Source organism: Coturnix japonica, chromosome 1 (genome assembly GCF_054131305.1).
Source record: "Coturnix japonica strain WE chromosome 1, WE-NBRP24, whole genome shotgun sequence".
NCBI lineage: Eukaryota > Metazoa > Chordata > Aves > Galliformes > Phasianidae > Coturnix > Coturnix japonica.
Window position 1 is genome coordinate 168748507 of NC_140663.1, and position 26422 is coordinate 168774928.

At 49.3% G+C, this 26422-nt stretch overlaps 1 protein-coding gene across 4 annotated transcripts in view; it reads right to left on the reverse strand.

Annotated features, from left to right (window-relative positions):
- The window catches only part of AMOTL1 (angiomotin like 1), a 56587-nt gene that overhangs the window by 23662 nt on the left and 6503 nt on the right, over positions 1-26422 (reverse strand). For 2 of the 4 annotated variants that reach the window (XM_015852299.3, XM_085536449.1), the window contains exons 4-6: positions 14491-14637; positions 11645-12539; positions 2914-3196 (exon numbers count right to left, since the gene is read on the reverse strand). In XM_015852299.3, the coding sequence (XP_015707785.2) occupies positions 2914-3196; positions 11645-12539; positions 14491-14637 (1325 nt within the window). Of the gene's footprint in view, positions 1-2913; positions 3197-11644; positions 12540-14490; positions 14638-21025; positions 21143-26422 lie in introns of those variants that run through there. The other 2 variants (XM_032442199.2, XM_085536450.1) reach the window with 2 other exon arrangements.

The following is a 26422-nucleotide window of genomic DNA, read 5'->3' on the forward strand; positions in this document are numbered from 1 at the left end:
TAAGAAAACCAGACACCACGTCAAACAGCACACGGATTAATCGCTGCCTTGTGCCTCTCTGCAGAACGTCTGTTCAGACATGACTTAGAATCTGACAGCCCTCCAGGTTGATCTGCTCATACGAACGCTCGGGGAGCTCTGCGTCAAGCTGATTTTCTCTCTCTGATTTCTTCTCCTAATTCTGTTAAGAGAACAGAAGTGCAGGGAGGGTCACCCTACCTAGAATAACTTTGGTACACACAGACCAAAAAGAAGCACTACTCATAACCTTTCCACTTTCAGCTTCCACGCCCAACACACAGAATTTAACTGCCTTGGTTTTTCAGATGTGGTGTTCAGCTGTGGGAACACAGGAGGAGCTGCCCTGGCCACGTGCTCAAACACAGTAAAAAAAAACAACACAGAAAGCATAACGTGTGTGAAGGTTTTGGTTCAGGAAATTTTCCTGAAGAAAGAATGCACTTCAGCATGCGTTTTCCTTTAAGAGTCTGCTTACATTCCCCCGAAGTCAATGGGATTCGAGTCCACACTCTCTTGACCAAAGTGAGACTTCAGCCCCATGCCTGAATACCTTTCTGTTGGTGTCTGATGCAATCAACTCGCAGGGCATCCAAAATAAAGAGGGAGCCGTTTCTAGGAGTGTGAAAGGAAAGCTGAATATTTTTAGGGCATCATACACGGCTTCCACCGAACAACGCAGCTTTTGTGAAATTAATAACTGGAATATTTACTTTTGCCCACAAAGGCCACAGGGAAGCCTTTACAAGCGTACTCACAAGTAATGCTGCTGCAAAAATGTTTTGACTAAGTTTAGGAAATACAGCACAGAGGAGGCTGCAAAGTTAGCAGCAGCTACAAAACAACGTTTCTGTTTTCAAACCTTTCTAGACTTTCTAGTCAAAGATTCTCCCAAAGCTGAGACTTGAGACATGGTCTCTCAGTGCTGGCTCTCCTGTAGAAACGTATCTCTGATATAACACAGCACAGAAAAATGGAAGTCCTACATTCAGAGAGAGACTAGAAGCCTAATGCCATTTGTGTGTAAGTGGTGGGAAGTCATAAATGAGAGAGTTGCACAGGATCCTAAATTAGAATGGGAATTAGAATAGTTCAGTTGTATTCTGCTACAAAGCTCATCTAGCCCAACTGCCTGACCACTCCAGGGCTAACCAGAAGTGTATTACTGAGAGCATTACCCAAATGCCTTTTGAACACCCACCATTATGGGGCATCAACCACCTCACTAGGAAGCAAGTCCCAGTGTTCGACCTCCCTCACGAGTGACCAGCCCCATTCACTCTCACCCTTTGAGCTCTGCCCTCCAGCCAGTTCCCCTCTCAGCATAGTGTGCACCTGTACATCTCACAGTTGGACAAACCACGCAGAAGGACATTCTGCTATGAGGGACAATATCAAAGGTCCAGAAAGATCACCACTGCCTTCTCTTAATTCACCAAGCTTATCTTACCATAGAAGGAGATCAAATTGTTAAAGAAGGACTTTGCCAACATGAACCCATGTTGACAATGCCTGACAATAGCACTGTTCTGCGCCTTTCAGTAGCATCCAGGATAACCTTCTCCATGGCTCTTCCAGGTATTGAGGTTGCACTAACAGGTCTGTAGTTTCCTGGGTCTTCTTTCATGCCTTTCTTGTAGACAGATGGCCAGCTTCCAACCAGCAGGCACCTTCCTGGACTCTCAGGACCTTTGAGAGGGATCCAGCTATAACATATGCTAACTCTCTCTGTACTCTGGGATGAATGCCATCCAACTCCAAGGATTTACAAACCATCAGCTGATACAACTGGTCCCTGACAATTTCCGTGACCATACGTGAAAAGTCGCTGCTCCTCTCAGTCATGACCCTCTAACTCAGAGGTCTGGGCAACTCAAGATCTACTGAGGTCTTTCCAGTTTACATAAAGAATTTATCTGTTCTGGGCCTTTGGGACCCAAAGCCAGCAGGCTTGGGAGAACTTCTGGATCAACTTTGGTGAGATCCCACTTTTAAGCAAAATCTTATTTGTCTAATTTTCACTTGTCTTTCCTCATCAATCCAGGCACCTTTCTTCACTGAAAATGCCCACGGTGCATACAGAAAAGAGGGCACGGGAGCTATTCACAAATGGGTTTTTGAGCAAATATTTACCAGATTCATCCAGATAAAGTGACAGTTGGTTTTGAACCAAAACATTCAAACATACCTGTCTAAGATTAGCTTTTAGAAATCCAGAGCAATCACTGAAGACATATCACACTATCTAAACCATGTCTTTTTGGTTGTCCAACCACAACAATCTTGAAACCACGTCAACCCTATCACTGCCTGCTAAGTTTTCATAGAGAGCGGAGTGCCATGCTAGCTCGTTGTATGAAACAAAACACTCAGGATAGCTGTGGCCATGCTCTTCAAATGCTTCTTGTATACAGCTCTACTGCCTGTGCAACTTGGCTGCCCCTGAACACCATGCCTACACAAGGCACGCTCCAGCAAAGCTGACACTGAAAAAATGGCTTGGGTTGCAAGGGACCTTAAAGGTCATCCAGTGCCAATATTCCTGCCAAGGGCAGGGTTGTCACTCACTAGATCAGGGCCCCATTCAACCCGGCCTTGAAAACTTCCAGGGATGGGGCATTCATAGCTTCCACGGGCAATCAAAGAAGGATGGAAGGGGAAAGTCTCCAGATGAAGGATGATTGATGAGCTGCCTTGCTGCACCCTACAGGCAGAAAAGCCTGTGGGCACCAGGGCATGGTATTATGCTTACAGGACACTACCACTGAGAGGCAGCAGGAGAGATTGCCCACTGGTAAGTTCCCATTGCAATGACAGGACTATGAACAACCTCTTGAGGAACCCAAATGCAGGAGCACCGAGATGATTATTCCCCATGCCTACACCTCCACATACCTTTTGCAGCTTGTCTGCCTTCTCATAGTACCCCTCCAGTTCCTGCCGCAGCACGTGGTTCTCCTCGGAGAGCATCTCCACCATCTGCTGTGCCCGTTCCACGATGGCGAAGGCGTCGGGTGTCAGCTGCTGGCCTGGTGGCACAGGTGGCTGGGCAGCAGAGGGGGCTGGCAGCGGAGACAAGGAGCTTGGAAGCAGAGGTCCAGCAGTAGAGGAGGCCTGTGAGGACATGGGACTGTGCTGCTGGACTGTCGGTGGTGGGAAGGGCGGCTGGCATTGTCGGCTGCAGGAAAGCACAGGTAGGGATGCGTTAGAGCTGCAGCACGTCGTCAAGACACACGCAGGGGCTTCCATATAATTACTGCAGGGTTTATTAATAGGGTTATAACTGTACGGTCATGATTTAGTCATTCCTAAATACCAACAATCGCAGCAGGCACCGGGTGAATTGTCTCCTCGCCTGTTCTTGACATTGATGCATACATCTGGTGCAAAGGGATAAAGGGATCATTGAGTCAAAAGCAGCATTTTTACCTATGTGCACAGCTAATATTTCAGCCCTCCACCAGCCTCTCCCTGCCCCCATCTCACCACAAACCCCACCACGGAGCAGCGCAAGCTGACGGTTGTGACTGGAACACAAGGGATGCATTACTCACCCTTCAAAAACCGCTCCCTGCCTGGAGCAAGCCAAGGGGCTGAGCAGCCAAATTTGGAGGTGAAAGGAAGTGATGTGAGCGAACCAGTGTCCCTGCACAGCTTTAGTGAGCGTCAAAAGGAAGGGCTGCTGCAGAGCTGCTGGAAGCACAGCCCTGATCAATCACCCTGTGCAAGGAAAGCCAGGCGAGACCTCATTGTGTCACTCCACGACAAATGGCATCCATCACCCACCAGCCTTAATACCAGGAACAAGAGCTGGACACAGCCCTTGCAAACTGTTTGTGGGCTGTGCTTCCTGGTGGTAGATTGGTCTTTAATCCTCCACAGCCAGTTGGCAGTAGCTGGAGGATAACCCAGGAGAATGTTTTGGCAGGGAGGGTAATCCTGAGGCTGGTGCTCAGGTAGGACAACAGTCATGGAATGGATTGTGTTGGAAGGGACCCCAAAGATCAGCTAGTTGGGCAGCGCTGCCACTCACTAAATTAGACATTCGACCAGGCCACCCAGGGCCTCATCCAACCTGACTCTGAACACTTCCAACAATATGGCAATACCTCTAGGAAAGGGGGCAAGTCATTCCCTGACTTCCATCCTGCCTTTCACCCCTGCAAGATCAACAAGCAATGCAAACCCTCTTTACAAAGGGAGAACTCAGGCAGAGAGGAGCTCAAAGCTTCTCCCATCCCTCCAGACCCATCCAGCTAGGCCAGTTCTGACCTTGGGGATCTGGCCAAGGTAGGCAGCCGCATGCAGAGCTCCTCAGCCAAAGCACTAAAGCCAGAACACAGGCTCCAAAATCAACATCACTTCTTGTAAAGTGGCTCAGTCTAGGCCCCATTTTCTCTTCTCTACCTCAAGAATTACAAGGCGTATTTTAGCTTAACCTGAAGTCTAGCAATCAAGGACTCTGTAAGAGGTGTATTTTGGCTTAACCACAAGCTGTTGGCCTTGCATATCCCTCACTGCCTTTATCTTTGTACCCTAAGGAGATCTAAGAAATGGATGCAGATCTATGAAGGCTGTTTTGCAGGCGAACAGTTTTGTGCTATATAAATACATAAAAAGCATGATGACTGCTGTGTATGTGGCATCTCAAAGTGGAGTTTTCAAAAACTCCCAGCGTTGACCTAATTCTGCTTCCAGTGATAATAACCCATCACTACCTGCAACCACAGCAAGACAAGATGAAAAGTGAACATGCTTTTAAAAGATAACAGATTGGAAAAATAAGCTCCCTCCAGCCTCAGGATGGCTTTCACCTGCCCTGAGCAGTGATGCCCTGAGGCTGGCTGCCCCAGTGCTGAGAGGTGCACCATTCAGCCATGCCTGCAGGAGTGCCAGGAGGGTTTGCTGTCTTAGCACAAAGAGGGGCATGGCAGAGGCAGGGTGTCACTCAAGCACGGTGTGCCAGGAGGCCTCGCTCCCCTGCATTTGTCATCAGCCACAGTGCCAGAAAGGAAAGGAGTGTGCGCACCCCTCCCATGGTGACTTCCTGGCCGGTGGGCCTGCAGGCTGCAGCCTTCAGACAGAGCTCAGCAAAGACTGAGCTGCAAAAGGAGCCCCAGCTTCTCCTGCAGTGTCCTCGGGATGATGGGTCTGAGGCAGCTCCAGAGCTATGCACCAGGTTAAGATGCTGGTCCCTGCTCACCTGTTTTTGCAGTTTACCTTTGCAGGCAATCACAAAACCATGGAATGACTGGAGTTGGAAAGGACCGCTGGAAGTCTTTGGTCCAGTTCCCCTACAGCTTCTATGTATCTTCAAGGAGAAGACCTATCAGCCTCTCTGGACAAACTGTGTTAGTCCTCTATCACCCATACAGAAGAGAAACATGTCCTGGTGGTCAGAGGGAACCTCCTGTGTTCCTGTTTGTGTTCACTGTGTCCTGTCCTGGCACTGGGCACCGCTAACAAGAGTCCAAACCCATCCTTTCGGCACCCTCCCCTCAGGTAGTGATGGACACTAATCCCTGAGCCTCCCCTTCTCCAGGCTGAACAGACCAGATGTCATCCTTTCCTCATAGTAAAGGTACCCTATTCCCTCATCACAGTGGTGTCCTATACTGGACTCTCTCCATCATGCCTATGCCTCTCCTGTTCTGAGGGGTGCAGAACTGGACACAGGACTCCAGGTGTGGCCTCCCCAATGCTGAGCAGAGGAGAAGCATCACCTCCCTCACCCTGCTGGCAATGCTCTGCCTAATGTAGTGCAGGATGCTGCCAACCTTCTTAGCATCAAGAGCACACCGCTGACTCGTGTTCAACTCCAAGGTCCTTTCCAGGTGCTAGACCAAATGCTGAGACCATTTTAATACGTGGAAATCTCTTAAAAACTGCTTAACACACAGGAGGTGGAGGCAGCAATGAGACCACCAGGAAGACTGGGTGCAACAGGGAAGCTGTAAAGACTGTGTTAGTGTAGCTGCTTGACTCTGCTCCCTCTGGATTCATGGGGAAACCTGAAGCATTCATCTCCTCTTCACAAAGATTTCTGTAAGAAGTCTGTGAGGTTAAAGCCCCACAGCACTGTTTTTCAGAGTCCATAGGCATGCTGAAATCAGGCATGAACACTGCGAGCAGCCTGATGCATCCCGCAGGGATGAAGAGAGCAAAGACAGCACAAATACAAACATCTCCAGTGTCTGAGTCCTCTCCATTCCCACTGCTTCTGCCTGCAGCTGGGTCTGGACCTCGCAGCAGCTGCTCCAGGGGTCACAGTGAGCTAAGGGCTTGTTTTATCTCCCTGAGACCAACCAACAGCACGTGGCACAGCTCTCACAGCATCTTCACACAGTGCCCTTTTCCTTCTGAAGTCTAAAGCCCCACAAGGGATCTTGCACTCATTGAAGGACTGGAATATTGTTCGCTTGAAAAACCACACAATAAACAATACCATAAGCAGCGGAACAAGGGATGTCACTTGAGATGCAAAAGGTGCTCCATAAACATGTGCAAATGCAGCTGACAGCCAGTCAGCACTGAGATGTGCTACCACAATTAATGCAGCTAAGTGATCTCTGAATCTAATCCAGGTGAGATACAGTGATTTTTCTTTTTCATAATCAAGCAGTGCAATCTCCTGTTGTAGATACCCCCTCTCAACACCCAACATTATAGTTGTGGGAAATCCAACCTCCCATCAGTTTAACCTTTTCATACATGCTTTGGTCTGCTTGGCTTTATTCCACAGAGTGAGGAGAGGTGCTCAGGACCTCCATTCGCTTGAAGGGTGAATCACACAGTGAACTATTAAAGGTTAGCAAACAGCAGTAGCTGCCAGACTCCAGTATCCTTATAGCTGGGGCTGCAGGAGAGATTCTCCAAAGCATTCTCCAGCTTGGGCAATAGAACCAGCACACACATGGCACCTTTTGAAGCACAACTGTTCAACATAATGGGCATTAACCAGTTCCAGCTTCCCTTTTACTTATTTAATCTGTCCTAATTTAATTATGATTTAGTTAATGGTAAAGTGTCTCAGCTGTATATGCCGTAAAATCAACAGAGCAGGTCAAATTAATAAATCAATACTTGTAGGAATAGAAGCTTTGTTCACATTCAACCTTTTTAAAACTCCAAAGAAACAAAGCAATCAGGATTATCCTGAACTCCTTTGGACTTAGTAAAGAATGACATTCTCAAAATGTTTTTGCTGTACTTTAAACATTGATCTTGCCCTGCATTAGAGTAGGGCTAAAACCTTCCAGCCAAGCACAATCCCATCAAAAATTGTCTTTCTTATATCCCAAGGTTTGGATAGTGCTGCAACACAGCACATGCACAGATCACCTCTGTGCAGGGACAGAAAGCAGCCAGCTGAGTAAGGATGTGGGCTGCAACATACCACCATGCCCTGGAAGCATTCAAGGCCAGGCTGGATGGGGCTTTAAGCAACCTGGTCTAGAGGAAGGTGCCCCTGCCTATAGCAAGGGGACTGGAACTACACGATCTTAAAGGTCCCTTCCAACCAAACCATTCTAAGACTTACATTTATATTTAAAATGCTCTCTTCCAACCTCTGTAGCTTATCTTTCTCTGAATGCTTTGCCTTCCCCTTGTCTCCAGGGCAGACTGGCTTGTTCAGCTTTCACAGGACTTCACCTCACATCCACATCTGCTGTGGATGCTGCATCTAAATGCAGTGATACCTACATGTGGGAAAAAGGCAGGACATCAGAGAAGTCAGTAAGCCCAGTCTGCTGGTCAGGGTGCAGTTAGATAACCACTACTAAACAGTTAGATAACCACTACTAAATGCTGATGCAGCCAGGAACAGGAGAAGACTTCCAGGAGCCAAAAACCAGCCTTTATAATATCCTATTTTATGGGAAAAGCAATAATCCAAGCACTCTGGTATATTTCAAAACCAGTTCGCACACTTGGACTCATCTCTAGAATCCACTGCTTTGTTAGTGATGCTTGTTAATGCTGGAAAGTTGTCGCCCAACTACTTTGGAGGTGACGGTGTTATGTTTTGCAGGGGAAAATTATCATCTGAAAAGACATTCCATATCAGCCTTAAGTTGCACCAGAGGAAGTTCATGTTGGACATTAGGAAACATTTAGGAAAGAGTGGTGAGGCAGTGGCACAGGCTGCCCAGGGAGGTGGCGCAGTCACCATCCCTGGAGGTGTTCAAGAACCATGGAGATGTGGCGCTGAGGGACATGGTATGTAGGCACAGGGAGGTGGACTAAGCTTTTGGAACAGTTTCATTTCTTCTTAATTTTATTGAAAGACAGACTAGACCAGGAGATGATAGAAATCTCTTCTGCACGGACTCTGTCAGCCTCCAGGACATGACGCAAGCCTTCAGCCTTCCCTATGGCTGCCAGCACCCACGCCAGCTGGCAGTGCTGCATCAAACCACACTTACACTGATGCTGACCTCACTGAGACTCATCAGCTGAAGTCAGCGTGGGTGCCCAATGCTGGTGCCAGTCCCAGTGACATCCTTCAGCTCCACCAACCGTCACTTTCCTGGGCACCTCAGGAAGTGAAAGGACCACACTGTATCTCCTCGGTGCGTGCAGACATGCGGTTGAACGAGTAACTATAAACAGGTTGTCTGAAAGCAGCAGTGACGTGTGGGGCAGGTTAAATGCACACACATCCGGAGGAACCGCAGACTGTCCCAGCAGTTAAGTATAGGCTTCTATATCCAGGCCAGGTGGGATATATATCCAGGCCAGGTGGGATATTATTGAGCATATAAAACAGGGTCATAGCTTTAAAACAGCCTAAGTCCATTTGTCAGTTTCATGCTGCCTTTTAAAATACATGGATTAAATCAGAATTAAAAGATGACCACGTTAAAGACTTCTGCACATCACTGTGAATGAAGACCCTTCAGCAAGGAGTGCTGTTTCAGTTTAAGGCCTCATTCACATCAACTGCATGAGGAAAACACACAGGATTGGACCGGCATCACAGGGAACAACAAAAAGGATTCACCACTCACACTGAGTGATGTGGATCACAGCTTAAGCAGAGCGTGAAGAAGCAATATGTACTTGAGTAAGTCCAAATATAAGCTCATGGACTGAGGAATAAATACAGCAGGCTACAGCCAAAGGGTGGGGAACGCTATACAGGGCTGCCACTTACCCTCACATGTCTGAGTGGGTAACAAGCTGGATGATGAGCTCCTCACAGGCTGACCTCTGACATGGCAAGTGTTTATGAGATACATAAACAAGGAACACTGAGCCGTACTGCAGAGGTGATGTTACGTCTTATTTGCCTTGTGTCTGGTCCAGCTTTCCACGAGAAATGGCTGTGGGTTGGGTTGTTGGATTTTGGTTTTGTTTTGTTTGTTTGTTTGAAAGCAGTAAAATAATTAAAGGGTTCCAGGCTCCATTTGTTTAATGCATTAAAGAAAGGATAGCACAGCGCTCCTCACTGTATCTGACAAAGATATTGCAAAATCCAGACTGGTAACTAGAAAATACAGGCTGGAACTAAAACACAGATCTGTGCCAGAGGGGGCAATTAGTGAGTGGAACAAGTCTGCAAAGGCTGTGATGGATTCTCCAGCTGGAGAATGTTACAACAGTCAGGACCAAATGTTTTGAAAACTGAAATTAATTTGTGGTTTTATGTCATCAAATTTGATTATTTCAAAGCTCTTTTACCTGACAAGCTGTGAACTCTCTGAGCATGCACCTCAGCAAAGTCAGCATGGATATTCTTCAGGAACAGATATGCTAGAAGCTAGCATCTAGGAAAGGAAAAGCTTTTTTCAAGACTATTTCACTTGGCCAACTTAAAGCATTCAGAAGTTGTGAGTCAGGGCACAAGGCATCACAACCAACTGAAAAATATTCATCTTTTAAAATAAGAATAAATATTGGTTTCTCTGTATTTGCCTTATGGGCTTTTGGCCTTTTAAGCTCCAGGCTTTAAGCTCTGCTCTACAATCACAGTGTCCACAATGGACAGGTCACCAATTGTAATTTATGTAAATACCATGACACCTGCAGAAGCCTATGAAGAAGCCTTCAGAATAACACTAAGTACCTTGACTTAGAATAGAATAGTTGAATTCATAAAATCCTAAAACAGCCTGGGCTGAAAAGGACCACAATGATCATCCAGTTTCAACCCCCTGATATGTGCAGGGTCACCAGCCACCAGACCAGGCTGCCCAGAGCCACATCGAGCCTGGCCTTGAATGCCTGCAGGGATGGGGCATCCACAGCCTCCTTGAGCAACCTGTTCCAGTGCGTCACCACCCTCTGTGTGAAAAACTTCCTCCTAATATCTAACCTAAACCTCCCTTGTCTTGGTTTAAAACCATTCCAACTTGTCCCTTCGCTACCAACCCATGTAAGCAGCCATTCCACCTCCTGTTTATACACTTCCTTCAAGTACTGGAAGGCCACAATGAGGTCTCCCCTGTGCCTTCACTTCAAACTAAACAAGCCCAGTTCCTTTCTTCACAGGAGTGGTGCTCTAGTCCCCCGATCATCTTAGTGGCCTGGTTGGAAGGGAACATCCAAGATCATCTACTCCAACACCACTACTCATATCTGCAGTATCAAATCCTACATCCCGTATCAGTCCTACTGCTATTTACAGACAAGTTACGAGATTTCAGCACAGTGACTATAAAGGCAGCATTCCCTTTGACAGCCAGCTACAGGAGAACAAACAAATTAAGCCACAACTGTGGTTATCCCATCTCCTTCAGCAGTTACCTGCCAAGGTGTGTGGGTTCCTAGCCACACTTCCCTCCTCACATGAGGATTTGTGGGGTGAACCCAGTGAGGCTGGCAAAATACTGCCTAGGAGGCTGAAGGATGAAATGGAGAATCATTTGTGTTTAGGAACAGCAAGAAAAACAGCTCTGGATGGACAGATGATGAAGGAAGCTGTGACATGGCACAGGCCAACCCCTGCCTTCAGAGCTGGGCAGCGCGGTGCTGGCAGGAGCCGTGTGGCTCTCAGCAATCAGCTTACAGGAAATAAACACTGTGGATTATTTGTAATGTGCTTGGAATAAAATCATCCACATGCAGAGGCCCAGCACAAGGGGCCGAGCTCCATAAAAGTCTCATGTAAGCTTTGTTTGGAGAATTTAAGTAGGGCCTAAGTGATGTATACACTTTATCTAGCACTCTTCGTAAAGGGAACAATTTCACCCCACCATCAAGCGAAGAAAGATGTGAAATAAAGAGATATCTCTATCTCACAATTAAGCTTCATGCAGGTTTTTCCACTTTTCCGTTTCTTAATTTGGGGTTCTGAAGATCTCAAGGATACAAGGCTTATGTTATAAGCTTTCACACTCTTAGAGTGCGCTCCTTATGCAGTTACAGGTGAAACCTCATCTCCAAACTTCTGCTCTTCCATATGAATTACAACAGTTACAACCCAGTTGCTGCCCCGACACAGCCCTGCATTTCAACACCTCAATACAGAAACACAGCAAGAGCTGGACACAAGGTTGGCTGGATAGCCAGGAATCTTCCCAGCTTTTCATATCAAGATCTAAAAGAGTGGTGAAAGAGAAAGCCTTTAAGGCAACCAGGTCCCCATGGCCACGAGCTGCCAGGCCCACGCCCTGGGCATTACCTGGTCACCCCGTACTCCGGGGGTGGCTGGTAACGGACAACGGCCACCTCGGTCCTGGAGGGCTGCGGCGCCACGTAGGAGGCCTTGAGGACGTCCTGCGGCCCTGCTGGGTGCTGCTCACCATAGAAGAGCCCATGATCAGGTGCCTTGCTGCTGGGGGACACCGTTGCTGCCGCCTTGGCCTTGTAGGGGTACTCGGGCGGTGGGCCCCGTGGGTCCATGCCCTTGCTGGGTGCCGGGGCAGCCTTCAGCCCCTTGCTGCCTGCTGGGGCAGGCGGGTGCTGCTTGGCCCCGTTCCTCTCCAGTGAGAGCTGCATGATCCTCTCGCTCAGCGAGCGCACGTGGCCCTGCTTCAGCTCCTTCAGCGCATCGTCCTTATGCGCCTGCCCGCTGCCAGCCCGAGTCACCGTCGGCCTCCCCTCCGTCCTGGACTTCTGGCCAGAGGAACCAGCGACATAAAAACCTGGCCCCGCCGGTGGCTGCCCACGGAAATACTGCGACTGGGCTTTGGCCTCCTCGTAGGTGGGAAGCTCCTCGCTGCTGTGTGGGGGCTGTGCGGCCCGGGGCTGCTTCTCCATCGCAGCACCGTCCCCCTGGTGCTCCTGCCCCTGCGGTTCCTGCCGCGCCGATGGCTGGACCATTTGTGGGTCCTCGGGCGCGAGGTTTTCTGTGGAAGAGAGAGTGCTGGCAGTGCTGTTGGAGGGGCCGGCGCTGCCCGTCGCTTGGTGCTGGATGGCCAGCAGGTTCATGTTCTCGCTGGGGTTGCCATACCTCAGCTGCTCCTGGATCAGGCGCTGCAGGACCGTGCCGGCTGCCACCTCCTCCGAGCCTCGCATCTCCACCTCTGAGCTCCGGAGGAAGGCTGGAGGGTGCAAGGTGCAGAGGGCTTCCTCGGCTGGGTGGAAGAGAAGGCAGTGGTTAGGAGTACACCTTATTTTGGGCCGCCTAATAATAGCACCGTGTTCTTCATAAGGGGGCCTCACTCCCTCTGCTCCTCTTACCCCCTGCAGCTGTACCATTCTTTTACACCACTCTCATTTCCTTATGGCAGCTCACCCCTAATTCTGATTAAGAGAAGTGACCCCATCACTTCCCCAGCCCTCCCCTCAACATTCTCCACAGGCCCCCCCTACCCACGGCTCCAACCTCTCACCCCAGTCAATGGTGGGACAGGGAAACGTGATCTCCTCTAAAACAGGAATTGGGTAAATCCCTCCCTGGAGACTCCTGGCACAGATTACAGAGGCAGCCTCCATAGCAATACCAAATGAGACAGCGCATTTTTGACAGCTGAAGTTAGAGAGCTGAATCCCCTCACAAGTGCACTGCATGCCACAATCAGATACAGCGCTGGATGCGTCACAGAAAAAGCCTAAAATCCTTCTGAAAATAAAAAGAGTTCTGGGAGCATAATTAAAGAGGAAATCTGTGCTCTGGCATTCTCTCTTAAAACTGCATTTTCCCTTCTGGCCAGTAACACCATTTCAGTGCAAGTCAATACCAACTTTTGTAATTTTGCTGGGTGAATAAAAGGAAGATGTTAAAGGTCGCAGTGTAGTACCAGAACTTTAAGCATCACAGATCAGACAGACAACCATCACACATATTGAAGTAATGCAGAGACAAGGTATAACTTCACCCAGCCTCACAAGCTGCATTTGCATGGGATAAGGTGTTACAGATGCTGTAACTGGAGTGAAGCCACTCAGCTCAGGGGTTAGGTCAAATACCAACACAGCCTCCAGCTCCCTTCTTCATCTCAGTCCTGTTTGTTCTGCACAGCAACATGAGCATTAGTTATAGAAAGCGATGCACACAGTGAAGCTTGCTTGGAGCAAGACATAATCCCTCCTAGCTGGATCCTCACTTGTGCACCCATCCCAAAGAGTTGTGAAGTATTTGTGCCTACACCAAAGGAGTGCTCCTGGTGGGGGTAGAAGTGAAAATTAGCCCTCAGCTCCGCAGAGTCCTCCCATTTTCCTAGGCAAGGAGGAGGTGCTGTTCTGAGTTCAGTTTTTGAGGTCATTTTTGGCAACTTCCCTTCTCTATCCTGCTGTTTCCAATTCTCAAAGGAGTTCCTCAGCAGTACTTGTGTTTGTTTTCTTGGCATTCAAAAGTAGTTAAAAAGCAAAACTTTCTCCTGAGCTCTGCTATTTCCCCATATTTCACCAGTTACTGCACATGCTGTGGGGCAAATTTTATACAGTTTAGATGCCAGAGGGGAAGAAATGCCCTTGACTCATTCTGTGACAACTGGCCATTTCCACTAACACTGTTCCTGCCATAAAAGCTTAACAATGATTGTGAAGCTTGAGGGAGAGAGAAGATTCTCAGGCTGTTTTATTCCACACCTGATCTGCAGAACACATCTCTCACCACCAGAACTCAGAGAGTCTGCCAGCTCCCTGGGCCTGTGTCTGAGCCAACAAGATGAATGGCTTAGATTGGAAAGGCCCTTAAAGGTCATCTAGTTCTAATGATACAAACCCATTTAGTTGGCTGCACAATAGCCAAATGTCCATCCATATGTGCCCCTGAAGCTACGGTGAACTCATACTGCTGTATTTGCATTATCACAGTGCACAGGAGTCTTGCTATAATAGTCATTTTGCAGACTTGCAATAAAAACTTCTCTTACATGCAAGAATGCAGAAGCTATTAGACTATACAAATGACAGGGGGTTGTAATGCTCGGGTCAAAGGAACCTGCCTTTTGCCCATGCTGGGGATGAGAAGCTGACCTTCATCTCAGTAAATATTATTTATAAATGGCATCTGGTTAGTTCACGCATAGGGAAATCCCAGACGTAACCATGATGGGTTCATAAGGAAGAGTGACAACTCACCAGCTTTTTCTTTAGCACTGACTGCTTCAGCTGTCAGAGGAGAAATGTCATGCCTGCCAGCAAACAACTGGTGGTCCTGATAAAGAAAGCCAGTGTCCTCCAGTATCTGGCCTGGGCTGGTGGGCTTGTAGCATGCAGCTGAGGAGCCTGCAAGGAAGAAAAGTAGGATGTCAGTCAATAAGTTATTTGAATGATAAAATATAAAGCCCTGAGTGTCTGAGAGGCCCTGCTGGGGTCAGGCTGAGGAACAAGCAGGAGGCAATGAACCATCAGTGCCATCCCATGCCCCAGCCCAGGAACACAGCCAGGCTGACCCAGCTTGGTTTACAAGAACCAGCAGATTTAAAGGTTGCCAACAGAGGGTGTGGAGTCTCCTTCTTGGAGACCTCCCAATGCCACCTGGGCATGGCCCTGGGCACCCTGTGAAGCCCACAGACATGGGGAGAAGCTTGCACAAGCAGAGAAGCACATATTTTTAGCACATTATTGCTGATTCTACCCCCTATATGAAGCAGGGCAGCAGGATTCTGCCCATCCCGATTACAGGCACAGAGATGCAGAAACTATTTTCTTCTGTGCCCAGAGGAGAGGAAACAGGCGCTTGTGCAAAATGTTAATGAATTCATCACTCCACCATTCATGTTACACACAGATCTGTATGGCAGTTATCTATATTTAGAGAGCAAGGAGGAGAAGATTGCTCACTTGAGGAGATATAAGCTAAACATGTTTGTCAGAATTAGCACGGAAGGCTGTTCTAGCATTTGTGCTGATGAAGACACAAGGAAAACATCAGAACCCCACTTTGCAACACGACTGCTGTATTAACATCCCATACACCCTTCAATGCTCCTCCACACACACACAGCCCTGCCCTTGGACCGGGAATTCCACCTGAAACAAAGAGTTGTGAGCCTGGGCTTGCTTTACAAATAAAAGCTGGATTGGGATGAAACACACAGGGAAGAAAAACAGACTCGGGCATTACAAGCAGCCTAAACACCCACCAGCTAAACGTCATCACTAGGCAGCAAAAGCTAAAAGAAAAACCGCTACTAAAATTTTGCTTTCATTCATCCGCCTGATGTATTTTGAGTCATTAGACACCCTCAGGTTGCATCTTCAAGTGCTGTATCTACAGCAAAGGGCACGTGAGGAGATGCAAAGCAAAACGGCTTTGCTGCAAATCACAGCTAAAGACAAGGAGTGAGATGAGATGGGCTGCACCCATGGAACGCCAACTACATCTGGGCATGTCCTGAGCACCAGAGCAGCTCAGCTAAGCCAGAAGGGTTCCAAAGAAAGGCAACCTGCCTGGTGTGATGGATACACAAACTCTGATAGCCAAAGGGAGCAAAGAAAAGGCTCCTCTGCTGCATTACCCATCCTTAGAGCAGTGGTCACTTGAGAAGAAACAAGCAGAGCAACATTCAGTGCTATCACTTTGCTGAGGAAGGTCTGAAGCCACCAGAGAAAAAAAATCCTGGACTTACAGGATTTAGAACCTGACCAGAATTTGCTGCTTGCTTAGATCCCTTGGTTAGCACTGGCTCCTTCAGAGGAGGCCTTGGCACAGCTGCCCATAGAGCTGTGGTGCCCCATCCCTGGAGGTGCTCAAGGCCAGGTTGGATGGGCCCTGGGCAGCCTGAGCTGGTGGGGGGCAACCAGCCCATGGCAGGGGTTGGGGATGAGTGGGCTTCAAGGTTCAACCCAAGCCCTCCTAGGATTTCTGCCTCAATACCCATTCTCCCAGACCTCAATGGTTGCACAACACCCATTCATCTGTTTCCTCTGTTGAAGATAAGCACATAATTATGCCATATCATCCTCATACAGCTACGCAATTCATTTCAAGATTCGCAACCATTTCAATGAATCATTCACAAAGATTAATGCAGCAAGGACCCACAGATGCTTAAATATTTCCTGTTTCTTATGTGGTTTTGGGCTGGTTTTGAAAGGGATCAAACCCAAAACCTCATAGGAAGCATACTGCTGTGACATTACAGGAAAGCCACATCTTCAGAGCAATACCAGCACTTCCAGGAAGCTGATTTCCTCCTCAAAAGCTATTTGGAGTAGGCGGTGTTCTTCCAGCCAACCTACTATGATTTACATCTTTACTAAAACACCCCCAAAATGCCCATTTTGCATGGCCTGCTGCTATTTTGATGCAGCGCCGGGAGTTGTTTTCCATATGGCTCCTCCACCGTCATTCACCACTCCCAAAATCCTCCACCCTGCCAGATAGAAGCAGTGGGTGTCCTAAAGAAAATCCCCTCCCAAGCTGTACCGCAGCTCAAAAAGAGACTGGAGTATTTCAAGCTCCTTCCAAAGCAGCCATCTGAAATTAAGAGGGAAATAAAGCGGCTTTGCACTTTCCCATCAACTCCTCCAGGGTCTGTAAGGAGGATCCAAAAACGACAGAACAAAAATGACATCGTTTCAAAGCCCACATCTGTCCTTCTGTCTCGCAGCCAAGCCAGCAAGAAATATAAATACCTCATTCCACCTTTGGAATATTTCCTCTGACCTGTTGCTGCGTAAATCATAGTTAGAATTGGAAGGGATCCTCGAAGGCCACCAAGTCAACCCCCCTGCAGTCAACGGGCACCTACAGCTCAATCAGGTGCTCAGGGCTCCATCCAGCCCAACCTTGGGTGCTTCTACAGATGGAGCACTCATCACTTAGGTCAGTGAGAAAAGTATTGATGAAGGAAATCAACACGAGGACAGTCGAACCACCACTAGTGCTATCCCAAGACTGGGCTATGATTTCCCAATGGGCTACAACCATGTCCCAGACATGAGCTGTCCCACTCAGTCCTGTGCTGGGCAGGATGCAGAAGAACCCAGTCCCTCTGCAGCTAAGGAACAGGAACCTTTACTCATGGCACTGTGCTGTTCCCTTGTCCTCAAAGAGCTCTCGGAGACTAGATGGGTACCTATCACTTCCCTCTCCAACAAGGCTGTCACCCAAGACAGCACTTAACTATGGGGGAAAACTCTCACAGGAGGGTGAGGCTGGGTGTTAGGGAAAGGCTCTGCCCCAGAGGGTGGTGGGCATGGAAGAGGCTGCCCAGAACAGTGGGCACAGCCCCACAGATACTGGAGCTTAGGGGGGAGCGTTCAGACAGCGCTCTCAGACATTGGGTTTGGATTTGGGAGGCCCTGTGCAGAGCTGGGAGTTGGATTTAATGGTCTTTTAAGGTCTTTTCCAACTTGGGATATTCTATGATTCCATGATACAAAGGTTAATGAGAAAAGGCAACACGGGCAGCAAACCCCCAAATTTAAATGCATATAAAGCCGAATGCTTTTCATTTAACTTCAGCCCAACACACTGATTTTCATATACATTTCCCCTCAGTGAAAACAAAGCAGCCGAACCCAGACTTAGGAACAAAGCAAAGCAACCACCCTTGGAAGGCAGCTCGCAGAGCTGGCAGCAGATCACATGGATGCTGAGAGCGCAGGGCCCAGGGCTGCCTGCCCAGCGGATGCCCGCAGATCAGGTGCATGGGCGTGCGGGGGGCACAGATGGCAGCAGCACTTTCATCTTGCTGGGTTATGATTTTTATGATGTTTTAATAATTCATGGGTTGGGTTCGTTTATTTTCCCCTCCCATCTTCCCAGGTCGGCACGCTGAGAAGTGGGCTGCAGGTGTGAATAGCAACAGGACACCATCTAACCTGCACCAGGTGGTGCAAGGAGACACGCTTTTACGCGGCTTCATTATGGCTTACAGAAAAATACATGCTTTTACTTATTATAAGGTGCAAATTTACCTCCGAGGCTACAGAACTGCGTCTACAATGCACAGCCAGCCCGGCTTTATAATAAGGATTCAGGGGATCGAATCAATAATTGAAATTGCTGCTTTGATCAAAGCGCCACAATTACAACTTGTGTCGGCGTCGCAGCTCTGAGATAAAAGGTGAGGTGCTGATCAGAGCCGAGGCAGCACAGGAAGGAGCCCTCCAACAAGGAGCGAAGCACAAAGGCTGGCACGGAGCTTGGGAATCAGCATCAACCAGCCATGACACGGACAAAGCATCAACCAAGCAGGAGCTGAAGCTACAACTAACTGTGCTGTACTTACTGCCTTTAGAAGTGATCTCGTTACAGAAGTGCCCCGGCACGATCGCTTTCATCAGATATTTAAGCCTTTCCATTAATTAAACAGAAGTGAAACAGGACCCAGGATTGCAAAGACACCAGGATCATTAAGGCCGGTTCCCCAGCACTTCCAACAGCCACATCATAAAACTCCTTGCACTGCACGAGCCATGCCTTAAAATGGGCACTTTGTGCCCCATTTGGGGGCAGTTTGGGGCTCCTGTTCCTCCAGCACACAGACGTACCCCTGGTTCCCACTCACAGTCCCCAGTGCTGCTCTTTCTCCATGCAGTTTCCTGCCAGCGCTGTCCTTTAGGTTAAATAACTTTCGCCCTGAGTCATTCCCACAAACTTGCAAGCGTACAAAGGAGCCTGGGATACGGACAGCACAAAAATAGTACAAAGACTGTACAGAAGTTCTTTAACTGAAAACGCAGCCATTGAACTCTATCTTATGTGTCTTCATATTTCTCAAGCTTTTCCTTTCTTACACAGCCAACACTTTGCTCCATCCACACACAGAGAACTGCTGGGATAACCCAACCCTACGCGCAGCCGCTGCCTTATCCTTATCTCAACCGCCTCATCTAAGGGGAAAAGACATTAAGCCTTCTTCCCACCAGAATATATATTAAAATTATGTGTGTTCCATTATTAAATCATTACTCGCAATTTACATTCAGCCGCTTTTCAAGTGCGGGAATGCAATAAAGGTGCTCCACACAAAGGCGCTAACGAGGTAACTGCCTTCAGCTCCTGCTCCTGAGCAGCATCCATCTCCTGCACACCCGCTGCTCCTGCTTTCAAGTGCAGCGGGACGACAGTGCACAGACCTGCCCCCATTCCGCCCATAAAACTCAACCTGATCCCCACCTGCTGAGAAAGTCACTTCAACACCAAAGGAAAAGATAAAAGGAAACAAAACCTCTTCCTATGCACATAAAGTTTCAACAGAGAGTTGAGTGAGAACGTGAGCTCGCAGCCCTCTGATGGCTTCCAATATAGGGAGGTACAGCAGGTACATCCTCCCATTCTCCTGCCTCAGCCCTGAGCAGCATCGCACCACACCCTGCTCACCATGTTTTGCTCCAGCTGCAGCAGACCTGGTGCTGAGGGAGGGCTCAGCACTGAGCCATGACAAGCAGCACATGGACTGTCCCCAGAGCCCCCCAGGCACTGATATCATACAGGGATGTAAATGAGAATCAGTGAGGTGACCCCAAATGCTGCCATTCCTAGGGGCCTTGGGGTGTGCTTGAAGCTCTCTGCCTCCATGCACCATCCCAGCACACAGTGACTTCGCCTCCTTGCCAAAGAAATGCTGGTTAACATCTTTCGTCCTAGAGAGCTGTGGTGCTCAAGGCCAGGTTGGATGGGCCCTGGGCAGCCTGAGCTGATGGGGGCAACCAGCCCATGGCAGGGGGTTGGGGCTGAGTGGGCTTTAAGGACCCTTCCAACTCAAGCCAACCTATGATTCTATATAGCAACCCTACTCCCATCTCTCTGGCTGGCTGGAGATAGGATGCTTTTTATCATTAAATCGTTTCTATCTGAAAGATCTGCCTGGAAGAACTCAGGCCCTGAAGACTGAACCCCATTGGAGCTGTTCTGGTCACTATCAATGACCACATATTCACACACACATGCAGGTGTCCATGTAAACCTCTACGTCGGAAGGGCAAAGCCAGGAGCTGCACGCAGGAAAACGAGCCGCTCCTCTCGCCCGAATCTCCCCCTCCGTATTATTGGGAAGGGAACAGCAGCTCAGCAGCTCAGCCCCGCGCTGCCCCCGGCCCCGCAGCCGCTCCCGATCCAGGAAAAAGGAAAAATAAACGCACTTCTTTCCATCGCAAGAGGAAAACAGGCGAGCGGCGACCTTCCTGTAGCTCAACGCGAATCGCAAACCCCGGCAGGAGGGCTGGGAAGGGGGAGAAGTTCACTTCGCGTACCGTGTCTTTATCCCTCCCGTCTCAACGCGTTTCGCTTTTTACACAGGACTTGACCTCCTCTCTCCGTGCAATAGAAATACCAGCCTAACGGCGGCCCCACAGCCCCGAGTCGGACCCCTGGGGTCCGCCCTGGGCCGCTCCCGGTTCCCCCCCGGGGCTCCGCGCAGCACCGCCCGGTGAACAGCCCCGGAGGGATCCTTCCTCCTCCTCTTCCTCCTCCTCCTCCTCCCGCCGTGCTCCTGCGGGACAGCACCGCCACAATCGCTCGTGGTACCGCTGCTGATGTAGCGGACAGCAAGTCTCCCGAACGCCCCGGGGAGCAGCACGGAGATGGAGCTCCGACGGGGCTCCCCAGCAGCACCGCTTTCACCCCCAGCTCCCCCGGCACAGCGCTGCCCACCCCACCGACATCCCCTCCCTTCCCCCCGATACAACCACGCGGACCCCGACACCCCCCGGCTCTCACCCCCGGCTCCTCGCCCCGCCGCTCCCGGCAGCACCGCGGCCATCCGCGCCGCTACCGCCGCCCCCGGGCGCGCTCCGCTGGGGCGGGGAGGGGGCGGCACCGGCTGCGGGGCGGGGGCACGAGAAGGGGCTGGGTTAGTGACAGCAAGAGGGAGTGGTCTATATATGGGGGCGGGGGCTGGTGCTGAATTCCATCCTAGAGGGCAATAGGGGATGGAGCAGCACCAGAGCGACGTGAGTTCAGCATTTCAGATCGCACAGCATCCTCTCCTGTCCACTCTGGAGAGGAACTGAGGTTTCATTTACACACGCAGGTGAACCATAGAACCATTAAGGTTGGATAAAAAACCCACAGGGGTCAGCCGGTGTGCCGGGCTGTAAGCAGAGGTGAATGGATGTATCATGAAACAAGATTACTGATAACTTGTCTCTCAGTTACAAGGCAAGGACGTCATGAGCCACACTGTAACATTCAGCCTGTTTTTTTTCTGCCTAGCTAAAGGTGTCATTGCACTTTTCCCCCATATCCCTCATCTACTGGAATGGGTTTCCAAGTGATTCTCGCAGCCTCTTATTCCTGTTTGATTCCACTTTGATCTATAGGCTGTGCAGCCATGAAGGGCAGCAGGCTGGGAAGGGAGCTCTGTGATCCCTCTTCAGTTATGTACATCTGAAGGGAAGGCCCACATGATCCTTGAGGTCCTTTCCAACCTGGGTCATTCTGTGATTCTGTGAAGGCTTCAGCCACCTGCATCGTGCCCACCCAGCAGCACCAGGCAGGACCACTCTGCCTTCCCCAGGGAGGCTGGCACTGCAGCAGCCCTAAAGGTTGTCCCATCCAATAGGCACTTCATAGGCACTGCTGTGTTTGAAGGAATCTCTGCACATCTGCTTTCATTTCCCCCCCGTATCTGACCTGCTCGGTCACTGGCTGCTCAGCAGAGCACTGGCTCCTGGACTCATTCCAGTGTGAGATAAGGTCAGGGCAGCAAAGAAAAAGAAACAGCTGGATGGTCACAGAGCAGTGGGAACAAACAGTGCAGGGACCGGGGCTTTTTTTCTCTTCCTTTCCCTTTCTATTTGTCCAACAGGGTCCGTTCGGTGTGTGTTAATTCCCCCAGCACACACCGTATCACCGACGCAGCGTTTCCTGCAGTCTGGGGTTGCCCTGCTTTTTCAATCTGACTTTTTTTTTTCCTGCCATTCAGTTAAGCTCATCCAGAATGGCTGCAGAACCAGCTCTGATGGGGAAGGAAGGGGGTGGAAATGTAGTGGGGGATGAAGGAATGGAAGAAGGGCAGGAAAGAGGGGAGGGAGGAAGCAATGGGGAGAGGCAGAGGAGCCATCTGCACATGTTCCTCCATGGGGAGAGTTTCTCCCTCCCTGACCTCACTTTCTCCAAGGCCAGAAGCTCCTCCTCAAGACTTGCCAAGGAGACAATGAAGTTCTCCTCTGTTGGGCCCATGCAGAATGTGAAACGTTCTGGTTTCATCATTTCCAGAACAAAAGGAACACAGCAGTCACAGGCTGACTCATATCTGCTGAAATCCAGCAGCCAAGCAGTGGGAGAGCAGAGAGATGAGGAATGGAAAGAAGACGATGTGAGGGCTGCTGATTTCCCAGTTAATTGCTGCAGACACAACTACCACTTTGCATCATCACAAGATTTAAGAGCCCCCAGTGTCCCCTCTCTGACATGGCCACTAAGCAGACAACTGCAGAGAACATACAAGGAAGAGAACAAACACAAATGCTGTTTTCTCTAATACATGAGCCCATTTTCCAGCAGTTACTGCACTGCAGGAACTTCCTGAGATGCATCATTGGGTCTGAGGGCCCTACATAGACCATTTTTTCCACGTTGTTTTCTAATCACTGTTTGAGCCCATTCATACTTTTGGCACCCTGGATATCCTGTGGCAATGGGTTGCACAATGTCATTGTGTGATGTTTGAAGGCATACTTCCTTTGGGTTGTTTCAAGCCTTTCCTTATTTATTTCCACGTCATTCATAATTCCAGTACTTCTACTCTATCCTTCAAGTGTTTCTTCTCCACTCCATGAAGGCACAGGCTGCCCGGGGAGGTGGTGGAGTCACCATCCCTGGAGGTGTTTGAATTGTGGAGATGAGGCCCTTAGAGCTGTGGTTAGTGGTCATGGTGGGGATGGGTTGGGGTTGGACTAAGTGAACTTAGTGGTCTTTTCCAACCATAAGGATTCAGTGATGTTGTAGTTTACCCAGTGGCAATGGACACTGGTTAGCTGCACTGTCCTTTGGTCACCACTGGCTCCCTTGTTGCCTGCTTAGGACTGAAGACTCATAGAATGGGTTGAGTTGGAAGGGACCTTCAAAGGCCATCATGTTCCAAGTCTCTGTATACCCACCTATGAGCTCAGGCTGCCCAACGCCCATCCAACCTGGCCTTGGGCACATCCAGGGATGGGGATCCAGAGCTCTCAGGGCAGCTGTGCCAGGGCCTCACCACCCTCATGGTGAATCATTTCTATCCTTATACCTTGTCTAAATCTCCACTCTATCAGTTTAAAGCCGTTACCCCTTGTCTGATCACCACATGACATTGTTAATTCCATTCTTGGAAACACTGAAACTATCAAAGCCTTTGCAAATGTGCATAAAAGGAGTATATGGGCAACAGCCAGCGCAGATTCAGCAAGAACAGAACTGGTCAGACCAAATCAATCCTCTGTGATGAGGCAATAACTCTTGTAGATGAAAGGTGAACTGCAGATGTCCTATATGTTGGCATACGTGTAAGGCTTTTGATACTGTGTCATATGATATTACAAGCAAGAGGGAGAGAGAAGAAGAAGAAAGTGAGTACGTAGCTGCATGGCTGCTCAAAACCTTTCTCAGAGCTGAGTTACTAATGCCACGAGGTTGCACAAAAACCTCTCCTATATCTGGTGCTGCTCAGCATTTCCAGGAATGACTCAGAGCCCAAGCAGTGCTTTTTATGTTTGCAGTGAACACCAGGATGGGAAGAACTGCCAGTATGCTGGACACAGTGCTGGAGCTCAAGGCAAGCTTGCCAAGGAGGAAAACAGAGTGGGAGTTGGTGATCTGTGGTTAGGAGCGCATTCGGAAGTGCCAACTGAAGCAGCAGCTCTTTGTCACCTGCAGATCCTATGCACAAACCAGGACTGTGTTCTTGGGAGAAGGGCAGACCTTGCTGAGAGGGGCAGCTGGAGGGCTCGTCCAGTTTGGGGTAGATATACGCATAGAGAAACATGAAAGAGCAGGGAAAAAGCACATCAAGGCTGGAAAAGCCATCCTGTGAGACAAGGGATTGGGGTTATTTAATCTAGCGAACAGACGGCTGTGTTGAAGTCAGAACCTTCAAGTACAAAAGACACAGTGATACATGAAGAGAAAGTGAACAACCCTTTTACTCCTGCTTTTGGCAGCACAGTGCGTAACTGGCTGAAATTACAGATTTAATTAGATACCAGGAAAACCTTTCCAGCCCTTGGAGCAGCTCTGGAGCTGATTCTGTGGGAAAGCCTTTGGGACTCCTGAACATGGGCTGGTTCACCAGGCAAGGTGGTGGGTTTGTCTGTGTTATTTACCCTCAGGCAGCAGGGAGTATCTGACCCTCAGAGGTCTTTAGGCTAATGAAGCTGTGTTGTGATACTACTGTTTTGTCTTAGGGTGTTACTATTAGTAAAGCACTGGCACAGGCTGCCCAGAGAGGTGGTGGATACCACCCCATCCCTGGAGACACTCAAAGTCAGGCTGGATGCTCTGAGCACCTGGTCTAGCTGTGGATGTCTCTGATGACAAAATAATCTTTAAAAGTCCCATCCAACTCAAAGGATTCTGTGATTCTAATAGCCCAGGTGGCTTGTTTGACCAGAGAAGAACACCAAGCTGGTGTTCTCATGGCTTACAGAATCCCTTCAGCACAGGGTACATCTGAGCTGCAGCCAAGATGGTCCTCACCCCTCCAACATGTGTTGGTTCTCACCACCTCTCGCCTGGCACTGGCATCGTGCAGCTGTGCATGACTAAGGTCAGGAGCAGATCCAGCTGCAAGTCCACCCACCGGGAAGGAGACAAGGAGAGAGTTCAGTTTTCCATTACTCATTTTGCTATCTCACATGCTTTGTCTACCTCAGATGGAGTCTTGTGCTGCATTTGGAAGGCAGAGTGGAAATGTAAGGTGATGCGAGCACTGGTTTCTCTAATCTTTTCCAGACTGAGGGATGTCTGTGCAGAGGGAAGTGGTATCCAAGGAGTTCTGGGAGTGGGGCTGTGTGGAGGCCATGGCAGATATCACCAGAACAGCCAGCCATCCATACTGGCTGGCTCAGACTATTCCCCCATTAGCACAAGATGCCAGGACCCAGGTTGTCCCATATCCCATCCCTCATCCCTGCCTCATCCAGAGTCCTGCTCCTTGCTGAGGTGTCACCAAGAAGCCAGGAACAAACCTTGTTTTGCACATCTAGAACATCTGCTACTCAACTAAAACTAACCAAGTTTCGTTGTCTTTGTCACCATGTTTGCCAAAACCTGGAATAAACGGGCACAAGTCCCTGAAGAAAGGCACTAGCCAAGGGGAAATGATGAGCTGCAGAAGATCAAGAAGAAAAAGAGCTGGTGGAAGCTGTGCCACAGAAAATGTGTTTTAAAGTAACTGCATTTGTTTTAAATCAGCTGGGCAGCGAATGAGGCAGCCAAGGGGAGTCTGCTGGCTTTACTCCCATTCCCTGTTAGGCACCCACGTGGCCATAGAGACTGCACTAAAGCAGTGTCTATCCTGACACCAAGTGGAGAAGGCTCACAAGAACTTCTTTAAAATGCAATTGTATGTATGAAGCTGCCCATGAGAACAGCTGGCGACCCAGTCACCTGCTCTGGAGCCAGCAAAGCATCATGCAGTTCATGGGCATTCTGACCTTTTCAAGATTCTGGCTCTTAGCAGCAGTGGTTTCTGGCAGATGCACATGACAACAATCACCATTCTGGATTCCTGGACTTTTACCCTCCTACCTCCAGTGCCTCATGCAGTGAGCAACATTCACACTGAGCATCCTTACTGGGGCCGAGATAGATTTCAAGAGCAGTGGGGAAACCATCGCCTGTGAACTGAAGAGAAGGCGACCTTTCCCTGGGGAGGAGTGCTGGTGCTCTACCAGCAGTGATGGGCACCATGCTGGGCAGTCCCACAGCAGTCACAGATCTGAGCCCAGCATCTCCCTATCTGCCTTAACCTGAGAATTTCCATGTGCTACATCCATAGCCTTCCTGTATGGTCTCAGGAGGGACTGGTACCTTGACATCCCCCTGTCCACCTCACAGTTCATCTCCTCACCCCACCTCTAATTCATTCAGAGATACTCACTGATGTTAGGATTGCTTTCCGCACCTCTACTT